The 13217-nt window shown below is 44.2% G+C and overlaps 1 protein-coding gene across 1 annotated transcript in view; it reads left to right on the forward strand.

The window, feature by feature from the left end:
* RASSF2 (Ras association domain family member 2) overlaps positions 1-5297 on the forward strand; it is a 44328-nt gene extending 39031 nt beyond the window's left edge. The window contains exon 12 of the mRNA XM_031656023.1: positions 952-5297. Coding sequence (XP_031511883.1) covers positions 952-1021 — 70 coding nt within the window. The 3' untranslated portion in view covers positions 1022-5297. The remainder of the gene's footprint in view (positions 1-951) is intronic.
* Positions 5298-13217: the final 7920 nt, after the last annotated feature.

Here is a 13217-nt window from a genome sequence, read left to right on the forward strand (position 1 = left end):
TTTTTGTCATGGCGTCTTGCTCTGTTGCTCAGGCTGCAGTGCAGTGACGCGATCTCGGCTCACTGCAACTTCCACCTCCCAGACTCAAGTGATTCTCCCACCTCAGCCTCCGCAGTAGCTGGGATTACAGGCACGCACCACCACATCTAGCTACTTTTTTTTTGCATTTTTAGTAGAGACGGGGTTTTGCCAAGTTGGCCAGGCTGGTTTTGAACTCCTGACCTCAAGTGATCCACCTGCCTCGGCCTCTCAAAGTGTTGGGATTACAGGCATGAGCCACCATGCTCAGTCAACTATGTCCTAAACTTTAAAAACAGATTTTTCTGTGTACCACAAAGTCCCGAACATAAGGAATATGTCCATTTATCCCTGCACAATAGTGCCCACTCCTATAGCTGCAGTGCCACAGCTCAGGGAAGTCGTGGGAAAACTGAACTTCCCCCAAGCCACGGACCTCCATGCCTAGTAGCTGCTATGGCCTCTTCTGCAAAACGCAGGTTCTAAGGTTGCCATTTTTGTAGGATCCCCAAGAGGGTCAACTGTTAGCAATTTTATATTATCTAGCCTCGGTGAGGGTTCATGAGCTACTGTGCATATGAAGTACTATGCATAGTGTCTTGGACACAGTAAGCAAACACACAGAATTTGTAGTATGCTTATTATTGCTGTTGTTTTTTTTTTTTACCTTTTTGATTTTTTTTGGCCAGATGTTCTACCCATAGTAAAATAATCTAATTTGGATTTGGCCTCTTTATTGCCTCTCATCGTGTTGTAGGAATGAACATAAGCAACAAAGTAGCTAAAGAGGGGTCAGTAATGGAAGCGAAGGAGCAGGGCGCTTGACCGCACTGTTACCTGGTGTGACCGTGGTGTTACCCAGGTGGCCGGGAAGGTCCTGGGGAGGGGTGTGTTGCTGGCTGCTCTCCACCTGAGCTTGTTTCTTGTCTCCAGGTACACCGTGCTCCGGTTAATGATTCGGCAGAGGCTGGAGGAGATAGCCGAGACCCCAGCAACCATCTGAGCCACGAGAACGAGGGGATCCGGGCACCCCAGGAGCCGCCATTGCCATAAAACCCCCAGGAAGCTGGGCACTTTCTTTCCATGGAAACATCTAGACACAAACCTTCCCAGCTCCGGCCAAGCCATCATTTGTTACCTGGAGCTGGATGTAGAAGTCAGCAGACAGCTCCCCATCCCTGGACCCCTGCCCTCCTTTCTTCCACTCACAAGGACTTTTGATTTTAGTTATAAGGAGGACCCAAAATGTGTGTGTGTACATGTGTGCGCACGCATGGTACGTGTCCATGTGCCTACCTGATACTTTCACATGTAATTAAATTCCAGGCAACCAGCACAAGAGCCTGAGCCTGGCGAATGTGCAGCTCGTGGGCAGGGAAATCAGAGGAGCCACTGATCTGAGTGGTATTTAGGTTGAAGGAAAGATTTCTCCTCTCAAGTGCCAGGGAGCAGCCACGTGTCTGCCTGTGTTTAGAAAGGGAAGAGGGTTCTCCAGGTTCACCATTTGGGTTGTTTATATGTTGGTAGAAACTCTCCCTGTATGTCTAGAAGGATCAGTGAATGTGAGAGCCTTGGAAATTAACAAAATAACAGCCACATAACTTGCGGCAAGTCTGATGGAAAGAAAAAGATAAACCATCCATAGGGTAGATGCAATAAGCCCACATATTTTTACACTGGAAACCTTGATTGTTTTAAATGACAAAGACATATGTGACGTTCTCTGTGGAAACCTGTGAAGAGTGGATTCTGCCTCCATCCCTGCCTCCATGGCTACCTTTAGGAGACAGAGAGGATCCTGTGTGTTTCTCTGTACCCAGCTGACAACCCATCTCTCCGGCGCTTCCTTGAGTGGAAGGAAAGGTCTCAAGAAACAAAGATCTCGCTGGTGTGCACACAGTGCTGACCAGCTAGTGTGTCCAGGGCCTGGTGGCCTGGTGGCCAGGAAGTTCCAGGTTGAAGGGAAGTGTCAAGGCTACCTGCAGAAATGACAGGTGCCTTGAGCCCAGCCCATCTTCACGTCATCAAGGGTCTTCCTGCACTTGAAGCTGGGGCCATGTTTGCAGTCAAGACTTCATTCTTTCTAATCTCTGGGTTCTTGCAACTTGCCCTCACCTTGTGTGTGGAGATGCATTCCAAGAATGAAGCCTCATCTTGCTGCTGAGTGTGGGGTTCAGGAAAGCTCTTTAGGCCACCTGGTGAAGGTGCATGGGGAGGATGGAACTTCTCCTCAGCTTCTCTGAGCAGCCACCTAGGTGATCTTTAGAGCCAACCCCAATGAGGGGGAAAGGGCAAGAACGGTCTGTGCCCTGGGACTCCCATCAGGAAGCTTGCCAGACAGCTGGGCATCAGTGCAGCTGATACAGTCTGAGGAGGGAGACAGATGCTTGGACCTGGGTGCCTGGCTGTGGAGATTGACCAAGCAACACCAGCAGCTCCTAAGAGTGGGCGTCTCTGAGTCTAGCTGAGGTAGAGACACTGCCCGTCTCTTCTCCACCTTCTCTCCACGGAAGGTTTGCAGAGCTGGGCAGTTGAGGAAAGGACAGTCCCTGGTTGGTGCCCAAAGTTGGGCCTTTTTGGTGGAGATGTTTCTGGCCCGGGCACCCTCCTGCCCCCCATTCATACCTATGGCTTCCTTAGGAGGCTCACAGCTGTGGTCTCAATGTAGACTGCAAAAAGATGGCACGCTGCCCCTGGCATTTTGCCGGGGGTTTTATAGCAAGTCTCCTTCCTCCATAGGGACAGCAGCACCAGTCCTGTGGGGCATGGAGTGGAAACCCAGAAGGGCTTCTGCAAACTGCACAGAATTGGGGTAAGAAGACAAGGAGTGGGCACCGGGAGAGCCTTCCTTTGTTACAGCTGGGAAAGAACAGTTCTGTGAATGCAAACACCTGAATCTTGCATTTGAGAAAATGATATGGGGAACTTCTCTTCTGGTAATTCTTATTTTGAATGTTCAAAGCCTCAGTTGGCCCCAGTAATTCTCCCTGGAGGACTTGGGAGAATTTCCACAAGGCAAACTACTAACCACTGGCTCTTGTTGGACAGCGATTTCTGGCTTTTAAGAGTTCTCTTTGATTTGCACTAGCACTACGATAGTGTTAAATGTGGAAATACTGCAACATGTCCAGTTGGCCAGATCACTTTCCAAGGGAGCAATACTAAGGCAGACTCACCTTTTTAAAGATGGGAGGTCAGGAGGTGGAAGTGAGAGGAGATCCCATTTTACACAACACACTTCCACGTAATGCAGACCACACTTTTCCATTTTGTCCTGCCCTGTTTAGAGGTCATTTCTCACATCCTAAGAACCTGATCAGAAATTTTGGACAGGTTCTTTGAAATAGCAGCAGTTGAAAAAGAGACGCTTTGCCACAGTGTGGAGCAGATTTTCTCACTGGTATCACATGCTCTTGCAGTTTTGAACTTTTCAACCGATTTGTGGGAGTTTACGTAATTGTGTGCAATGACCCTGAAATTGCGTAAAGAACAAAAGACCAATTTATTGGGTTGGGTTTTTTTTTTTTTCCCCAACTTGTGAAAAGCAGTTTAGCTGCATCTGGCTCCCCCCCCCCCCCCCCCCCCCCCCCCCCCCCCCCACCCCCCCCGGCAGGGGCTTATGTTACAAGGTGATCAAGTGAAGGAAAAACCTGAGCCCATCTGGCTGGGATGGTGGAATTAAGCACAAGGTCACATTCTCTGTGATCACATGAGAGGGAAGGTGATGACTTAAATGGCAAGGGGGTTATCTTGGGGAGAGGCTGAAAAGCACAAAAGATAGTCTTGCCTGTACGTGTTGGTGAAGAATGTGCACATTGGTCTCCAGGCTGGATGGACTTCAACTTGGAGTTGAGTTGAAGCAAGAGGATTTCAGGATATTAGCCACCCATCTGCAAGAAAAATGCTGAGGCCTCGGGTCAGGATTTTGATCTGAGACATGCTGATGCTTCAAGGAAAAATATTTTCACCATCCTCTCTTCCCTCACCAAAAGAAAACAGTACTCTCTCCCAGAAACCTCTAGGTAAAGACATTTTATCCTAATATTGGTGGCATATAATGCCCCCCCGCCAAAGAAATCTGTTCTCCATGCAAAAAAGTCTCAATGAGAATTCTGTGGAGTTGAGTGGTTATTTCAAAGTGTCAGGAGGGTGGAGAGAGAAATTGGCCACAGAAGAGCAAGAAGCTCTCTTAAGAAAAGGGAATTCTCTTTAAAGAAACCACCACCAACAACAAAACAACCAAAAACCACGTTTTATGTCAAAGCTCTGTAGCACAGAGAATGTGGTGTCGTAAATACATCGCCGAGAGAGATTTCTCTTTTGTTTTTTTGAGACGGAGTCTCGCTCTGTTGCCCAGGCTGGAGTGCAGTAACGCGATCTCAGCTCACTGCAACATCCGCCTCCAGGGTTCAAGCGATTCTCCTGTCTCAGCCTCCTAAGTAGCTGGGATTACAGGGAGCCGCCACCACGCTCAGCTAATTTTTTTGTGTGGTTTTAGTACAGATGGGGTTTCACCATCTTGGCCAGGCTGATCTTGAACTCCTGACCTCGTGATCCACCCGCCTAGGTCTCCAAAAGTGCTGGGATTACAGGCGTGAGCCACAAAGCCCAGCCAAGAGAGAGATTTCTACATGAACAAGGCAATTTCAGTGTCTTACAGCGGCCAAACCATGACGTGGAGAACGAGATAGGAGACAGGAGATCACCATGAGCGTCCCTGATACAGCAGCACACATTTTCACGTTTCCACTTCAATCGTTTTGCACAAAGTCTTGCTTCACTCAGACGAAATGAGATATGATTTCCTAGAGATGTAAAAATAAGAATGAATGTGGCACCCCTTCTTCCAGATGTAATAGAAAGCTTTGCCCTATCCCAAGGAGGGTGTTTAAGGGCCCCTTGTGTTCTAACTGTATTCAACTGAGCACAAGATGCACAGGCTATGATGGGAAACCCTCCGTTTACCTTTGGAGTCTTCCCTGCAGATCACAGACCTGTTTCCAGGCTGATGTTTCTGGTGTGTAATTGCTCGTGTTTCTGAAGGGTTTTCCGAATTGTTTCAGCCTGGTGAAGTATTCTTTTCTTAATTATAACTTGCCTTTCAGCGATGGTACATGACTTGGTTCAACGTTTGGTTCTGAACTTATACACTGATGCATTTACTCTTCTAACATAATCTGACAAGGCCTCAGTAGGGAGCCATACATTTTTGTAACGTTTTGATATGTTTTAATGCACCTGACTTAGATCTTACTGAAATAAAGCACTTTTCAAAGAGATGTGCCCCGTGGATGGGTCTGTGTGTGACTACTGGGTGCATGAGCTCTGTGTTGTGAGAAGGTGGTTGCAAGGTGGGTGACAGGAACAGAAAGGAGCACCCACCAGATAAGTTAATTTTCTTCCCTGAGTTTATGGTTTGAACATGCTTGGGCCTGGCTGTTATGTCCCAAATAAGAAGTGAAATGAGAAGGTCATCTTAGGAGCTCCCAGACGAGGACTCTGGAGACCCAGGAGCTGCAGAAGAAAGAGCTTGGAACTTCTACTCAGTGATGCTGGATTTCCGCTCTGGCTCCACCGCCAGCTCTTGGACCCTGGGACCAACTCAATGATCCTTTCTCTAGGACTCGGTTTTCTCACCTGTAAAATAGCTAAGCCACCCTGCAGGGGTTGGGCACCTGGGCTTGCTTCTGTAGGAAGCATCCCCCCCATGGGTCCCCAAGTGTAAGATTTTCAGACTAGGACTCAAGTTTCACCGTAAGGTATGGGGAAGGTATGATACCTAATTTTATATGTCAACTTGGCTAGGCCATGGAGCCCAGATATTTTGTCAAACACTCGTCTAGGTGTTACTGTGAATTTGTTTTTTTAAAGTTGAGATTAATATTCAAATCAGTAGACTTTGAGCAGTCTGCCCTCCATAATGTGGGTGGGCCTCACCCAATCAGTTGAAGGCTTTAAGAAAAAAGACTGAGATCCCAGAGAAGAAGGAATTCTGCCTCAAGACTGCCTTTGGACTTGAGTTACAAGATGAATTATGTGAACCAATTCCTTAAGCTTTGTCTCCCCACATCCGCACCTCTCTCTCTCTCTCTCTACACACACACACACACACACACACACACGCATCTTTGGAGAACCCTAATACAGAGAAATAATTTCATTGGTTCATAAAGTTTAATATGAGATTTGACAGTTGTCTTCCTAAGAAACCCGGCCATGGAGCATAAATAGTGACCATCATAATTTGGCCTCTAGAAGAAGGTAACAACCAAGACCAGATTTTTAATGATGCTTCTGTAAACAATGCATATATAAGTATGAGAGAGAGAGATGGGGAAGGAGCGAGAGAGAGAGACAGAAAGAAAGTGTGGATAAGTCACAGTTCCCTTTGAGTGTGGTTTCGATTTCCCATATTTAGAGTTTTTAATTCAAAGAGAGCTTTTCAGTTGCTGCATTTAAGTTGGGGGAAACAGATGAGCAGGCAGTTAACCCTTCCACAGTAGTGAGACTTTTGTACAGTGCATCATGTAGATGTAGGTGATATAGACTGAAGATAAATGGCTCATATGGGGTCCAACCACGACCCCCCCAAAGGCAGTAAGCCTTGTAGGAGTTACAGTGCCTAAAATAACCAAAAAAATTCTAATAGCCTTCTGCCAAAGGTGCTGGCAGTTCTTGGCTTGTTTTATGGAAACAGATTTTATGAAGTAATTTGGTATTATCTATTTTAGGTAATGAAGTTATTACTGAATGAAGTTTGCTGTGAGTACAAGACTTCTCTGTCAAGTTTTGAAGACATTTGAATAGGTTGCTGAAATGTTTAAATGCAAGAAAACACTGCTGAAAATTGAACTTGAGTAAAATTAACATTACTATTTTCAGTTTAAAACCATGCAAAATTTTCTGTGGATCATATGGGGGCAGAAAGAAGAAAAGAAGAAATAATGCAAAATAGAAATTGTGACTTACAGTTTAAGTATTATGTTATATAAGTAAGTTAACTTTATCTAAGTGATAAATTGTAAGTATATGCTTTATAAGTATATAAGTTAACTTTAAAAGTTTTCAAATGGTAGGTAGCCCCACTGGTAGAGACCGTAAGTCCTGGTTTGCTTGGGACACTTCCACTTTATTCTGTGGTTGTATGTAATTATTAACAGCATCCCCCTTTACTCTCAAAATGATCCAGGATGGATGATAGATATGATCACCCTATGAGGTGGCCAAAGAGCAGCTTATTATAATTTTGATGAGAAGTCTGTAAGCAGCAGCCATAAGTTGGAATTTAAGTGTTAGGTTTAAACTTTAGGAAAAACTGAAATCTAAACATGTGTTTTGGCATAATGCAGAATATAATATGGATTTTTATATATCAGTGATTTTTATATATCAGAACAATTAACCCTGATTTAATTGTTCTTGCATTAGAGCAAGACACATTTTTCTTATTGGAGTTTTAAGCCTGGACTTACTAATTCATAAGCCATAAACATGAATATTATTTTTTCATTTAAAAAGTATTTATTTTTCAGTTTTATTGTGGTATAATTGACTAAAATGACATATATTCAAGGTGTACAACCTGATGATTGTTGTACATATACATTGTGAAACGATTACCACATCACATTAACACATCCATCATCACACAGTTGCCATTGTGTGTGTGTGTGTGTGTGCGCGCGCGTGCAATGTCAGGACACTTCAGATCTACTGTTTTTTTCTTCTTCCAGCCCAAAATGTCAAAGATCTACTTTCTTAGTGAATTACAAGTAAACAATACAGTACTGTTAACTACAGTCACAGCACTATATATTAGATCCCTAGAACTTACCTTGAAACTGAGCATTTGTTGCCTGATTTTTAGGACATGACACCAAAAGCACAGGCAACAAAAGCAAAACTAGGCCAAGTGTGGTGGCTCATGCCTGTAATCCTAGCATTTTGGAAGGTTAAGGTGGGTGGATTGCTTGAGCACAGGAGTTGAGATCAGCCTGGGCAACACGGCAAAACCCCATCTCTACAAAAAATACTCCCCAAAATTAGCTGGACATGGTGGCATGCACCTGTAGTCCCAGTTACTTGGGAGGCTGAGGTAGGAGGATCGCTTGAGCCCAGAAGGCTGAGGTTGCGGTGGGCTGAAATCACATGCACTCCAGTCTGGGTGACAGAGCGATACACTATCTCAAAGAAAAAAAAAAGGCAAGAATAAACAAGTGGGACTATGTCAAACTAAAAAGCTTCTACACAGCGAAGGAAACAATGAAATGAAAAGACAACCTGGAAAATGGAAGAAAATATTTGCAAACCATGTATCTGATAAGGGGTTAACATTCAAAATACATAAGGAATTTCCACAACTCAATAATTCATGACTTTGAATGTCCCCTGATAGTCACTAAGCCCCTCTAAGCTGCCCTTGATGCCACCTACCCTCACCTGCAGAGTCATCTATGGTGTCAACAGCACCAAGATTGGGGTATCTTACAACATCCTTCCCTGGGACAACTCAGGGGTTCTGAGAGGGTAGTTGGTGCCAAACACTAGGACAGAGGGAATATGACAGCATGGGTATATCTTGCTGATGGAAAGTAATTATGCCTCAGCGATGTCTAGGGTATAATTTTGGGAACAAACTACTTAGAACTCCCACACATTGTGAATATTGAATGTCTGGGACTACAAAGAGCCTTGATTCCAAAATGATCCCAAGGAAAGATCTTAACTGATAGGGACGTGCTGGGAAGGGAAGAGGGAAGGGAAGAGCGTGGTCCCTTTAAATGACACAGAAGTGGGGAAGTGAAGTGCTGGGTAGAGGAGGGCGTGGTCCCTAGCTAGGGCTCTACCCCCACGGACCTAGGTGAGGACAGGCATTTTTGCTTTCCTGTCCAAATGTTGCATTTCCCAGGACCACCCTGGCCTGCCATGCCCCCATCCTATGCCTATAAAAACCCGGGACCCTAGCAAGGCAGGGACAGAAGCTGCTGAAGGTCGAGAGGAGCACATCAGCGGAGGAACACATGGGGGGCTGGACATGGAGAGGAGAGCATCAGCGGGCACTGGCATGACGGCAGGCCACTAACTGGCAGAAGGGCATGGAGTTTGGCTGGGGCAGTTGGAGGAGAGCCCAGGGGACCGAGTGGCCTGACTCTAGGTGAAAATCATCTCCCTTCTGGCGCTCCCCATCTGCTGAAAGCTACTTCGACACAATAAAACTTTGCACTCATTCTCCAAGCTCACGTGTGATCCGATTCTTCCGGTACACCAAGGCAAGAACCCTGGGATACAGAAAGCCCTCTGTCCCTGCGACAAGGTAGAGGGTCTAACTGAGTTGGTTAACACAAGCCGCTTATGGACGGTTAAACTAAAAGAGCACCCTGTAACACACGCCCACTGGGGCTTCAGGAGCTGCATTCACCCCCTAGACACTGGGGTAGGGTCGGAGCCCCACAGCTGCCCGTCTGTATGCTCCCCTAGAGGTTTGAGCAGCAGGGCACTGAAGAAGCGAGCCACAGTCTCTGTCTCAGGCCCTGCGAGGGGAATAAGGGAATCTTTCCCATTTCTTAATGTAGTGTTCAACTTCAATCGTTAAAATTCCTTAGCCAAATGTTGACTATAACACAAGTTGTCACAAAAATCACTAAGCAAAAAAGCAAATTATAACATCTATGACCCATTAAAAGAAACCAACAAAAGTTGAATTCGAGTTGGTTATAATAATCTAGAGATAAATTATTAGAAATATGAAATGAATTTTGCAAGGTTGCTAAAACAAGGAAACTATATAAACATTTATTTCTATGTATTTCTAGGTGTATAATCTAATAAAAGATTAAAAATAAAATTTAAAAATGGAAAGATATATCTCATTTATGGATTGAAAATTTAGCAGATCTCCCCCAAATTATCTATACATTCGAGTAATCCTAATAAAAAGCCAAGTACATTTTTTTCCTTGCTTTCCTCCTTCTTTGTGATAATGGTATAGGTAAAATAAAAAACATAAGCATGAATATTATTCTGCTACTGGAAGTATAATTATCAAGTTTATGTAGAAGGCCGGATGTGGTGGCTCACACCTGTAATCTTAGCACTTTGGGAGGCCGAGGCGGACAGATCACCTGAGGTCAGGAGATTGAGACCAGCCTGGCCAACTTGGTGAAACCCCGTCTCTACCAAAAATACAAAAATTAGCCAGGTGTGGTAGTGGGTGCCTGCAATCCCAGCTACTCAGGAGGCTGAAGCAGGAGAATCGCTTGAACTGGGAGGCGGAGGCTGCCGTGAGCCAAGATTGTGCCACTGCACTCCAGCCTGGGCGACAGAGTGAGACTCGGAATGAAATTACATAATAGTTTATGTAGAAACCTGGAAAATATTGTTATGTAAAGTAAATAAAATAGTATGTTTAATATGATTGCAGGCCTACATGTAAAGGCCTATGAAAAAATGTTGGGGTGGTGCCATTAGATTTTCTTAGTGCTTCTATTACATTGGCTTTAAAATTAAAATTTCCTGCTTAGTAACTCCAAAAATATTGAGAATCCAAAAACGTGTAAACACATGCAAAACAAAACAAGCACAACAACAAAACAATGGCCAGAAGATTAAAGCCAGCCAGGCCTTTGTGTCCCTGGTAGGGTCAGTTTTTCCAAACGCTAGACTTCAGAATTCCTAGAAGAATAAGAGGCCCATGATGCAATGGAAATGCAATCCCGTATATGAAATATCATATATATACACACACACATATATACATGTGTATATATATGTAATGTAAACACACACATATGTAATACACACACAAAATGGAAGGATTGCACCAATAGTTCTAGGGCCTTTGAGAAAACCAGCCACCAATCATGCCATCTTAAGTACGCAGGAGCCTGAGGACGGAGACCCCATGTGAGGAATTGGGAAATTCCTTGTGTTTAGGATCAGTCACCCTGGATACCAAATGCACTTTCAAACTGTACTCTCAATTCTCCTTTCAGAAATTGGACACACACAAGTTTTCAAAAGGAGAGAAAAATACACACCATAAATCCTGGAAACCTGAAGTTAGCCAGAATGTGCTGTCAGACAGTTCCACTTTCAGTTTTTTACATTCTGAAGTTCTCTTGATTAGGAATTGGGTACCAGATGCAGTGCCTGATTCACAAATCAAGCCCTTTGCTTGGTGTCTTCTGGATAAATGTGTGCCTTGCCCTGCCTGGGCACATGGGACACCCCCCACTCCCCTAGCCCACCCTGCCCACCCCATGCACCTGAGGCCTGAGCTAGGAGCTCAGGAGCTGCTCTGATCTTCATTCCCATAGAGGCCAGGACATTGGCAGTAAGCATAATTTCTGGGCTGACTCAGATGATTATCAAATAAACTGAATTTAAAAATTGTTCACTCAGGTGCCTACTGGTACCTTCTCAGGATACACACACTAAGTAGACAATAAACAACCCTAAAATAACCCAAATGACTCTGAGGTTCTTAAAATGCCCTTAGAACTCCCCTACCCTAAAAAAAATGCCCTTAGAACTCCCCCACCCTGAAGAGCCCTGTAAACTTCATGCTAGTGGGGTTGACCTCTAGGAAGCATCAGAATCAATGAGGGTTCCTGTTAAAATGCAGACTGCCAGGCCCCAACACCAGAGTTCCTGATTCAGCAGATGGAGTAGGGCAGAGAATCTGCGTCTCTAATAAAGTTCTCAGGTGATGCTGATGTTTCTGGTGCACTCACTGTTCTAAACGAGCCTAAGGGGAACACTGCAATCACCCAGGGAGTTTTTTAGAACACTGATGTCTGTATTCCACACCAAGAGATTGTGGTTCAATTCTGGGCTGTGGCGTTGGCAGCAGAAATTTTAACACTGCCTTTTTCTTACTAACTGATATGGTTTGGCTGTGTCCCCACCCAAATCTCATCTTGAATCCTAACTTGTTATGATAGGTGGGGTGGAGGGTGGGTAATTGAATCATGGGGGCAAGTCTTTCCCATGCTGTTCTCTTGATATTGAATGTCTCATGAAATCTGATGGTTTTAAAAAGAGGAGCTCCCCTGTGCAAGCTCTCTTTGCCTGCTGCCATCCATGTAAGACTTGGCTTGCTCCACCTTGCCTTCCACCATGATTGTGAGGCTTCCCCAGACATATAAAACTGTAAGTCCAATTAAACCTCTTTCTTTTGTAAATTATCCAGTCTCGATTATGTCTTCATCAGCAGCATGAAAATAGGCTAATACACTAACCTCCTCCCTGATTCCTGTATGCACTGAATTTGAGGACCACTTCACAAACCTTAAAAGATCCTAAATGAGTCCAAATAATCCTTAACAATGAAACATGGTCCCCTGTAAAACATTTAAAGGTGGTAGACAATTAAAATGACAAGCAATAAAATGACAGTAAGATTCCTAATGCTATTAATAAACCCTAGATGATCCCAGAGGACCCTAAAAGATGCAAAATAACTTTTAGTGACCATAAACTCTAGAAAAAAATTTAAATGCTGTAATAATTGAAAAAGATCCTAAATAACCTTAATGAAGTCAAGATATAATAAAAAGTTCTAAATGACAGCAAATGCTACATGACCAGCCAGGGTCCTACCAACTGTAAACCTAAAAACTTTAAAACCAAATCCTTGACAAAAATAACCCTAAATCATCCCAAATGAACCTCAAAAATCATAAATAATAGTAAAAGATCCTAAATAGCCACAAAATATTCTAAATGACCTTTGGTGGCTCCTGACATCCCTAGAGGTTCCTAAACCTTGAATGAGCCAACTTTAAAAACAAAGAACCCAAATGATATTCAGTGACCTAAATGACTGTAAACCTTTTTTAAAAAAATCCCAAGTCATTATCTAGCCTACCTGGACCTGCTACTGAACCAGAGGTTCAGTCTATGTCCTACTGCTTGCCTCCCAGAAAGCCAATCACTGAGACAATGAGCCTTGCCAAGGAAGAAGTCTTTAATCAGGTGCTGCAGCTGAGAAGATGGAAGATCAGTCTCAAATCCATCTCCCTGAGGGACTAAAATTAGAAGTTTATATAGCAGGAAAGAAATGTAACCATGTGTGGGAAAACAGGAATTAGCAAGGAATAAGCAAGAGGAGTTGGTCAACCAGAAGCAGGTGGTCACTTAGGCAACCATGATGGGTAAGGGGGGTCTCGCCTCTCATTGTCCAGATGCAATGATCTGGT

This window comes from Papio anubis, chromosome 16, assembly GCF_008728515.1.
Source record: "Papio anubis isolate 15944 chromosome 16, Panubis1.0, whole genome shotgun sequence".
NCBI lineage: Eukaryota > Metazoa > Chordata > Mammalia > Primates > Cercopithecidae > Papio > Papio anubis.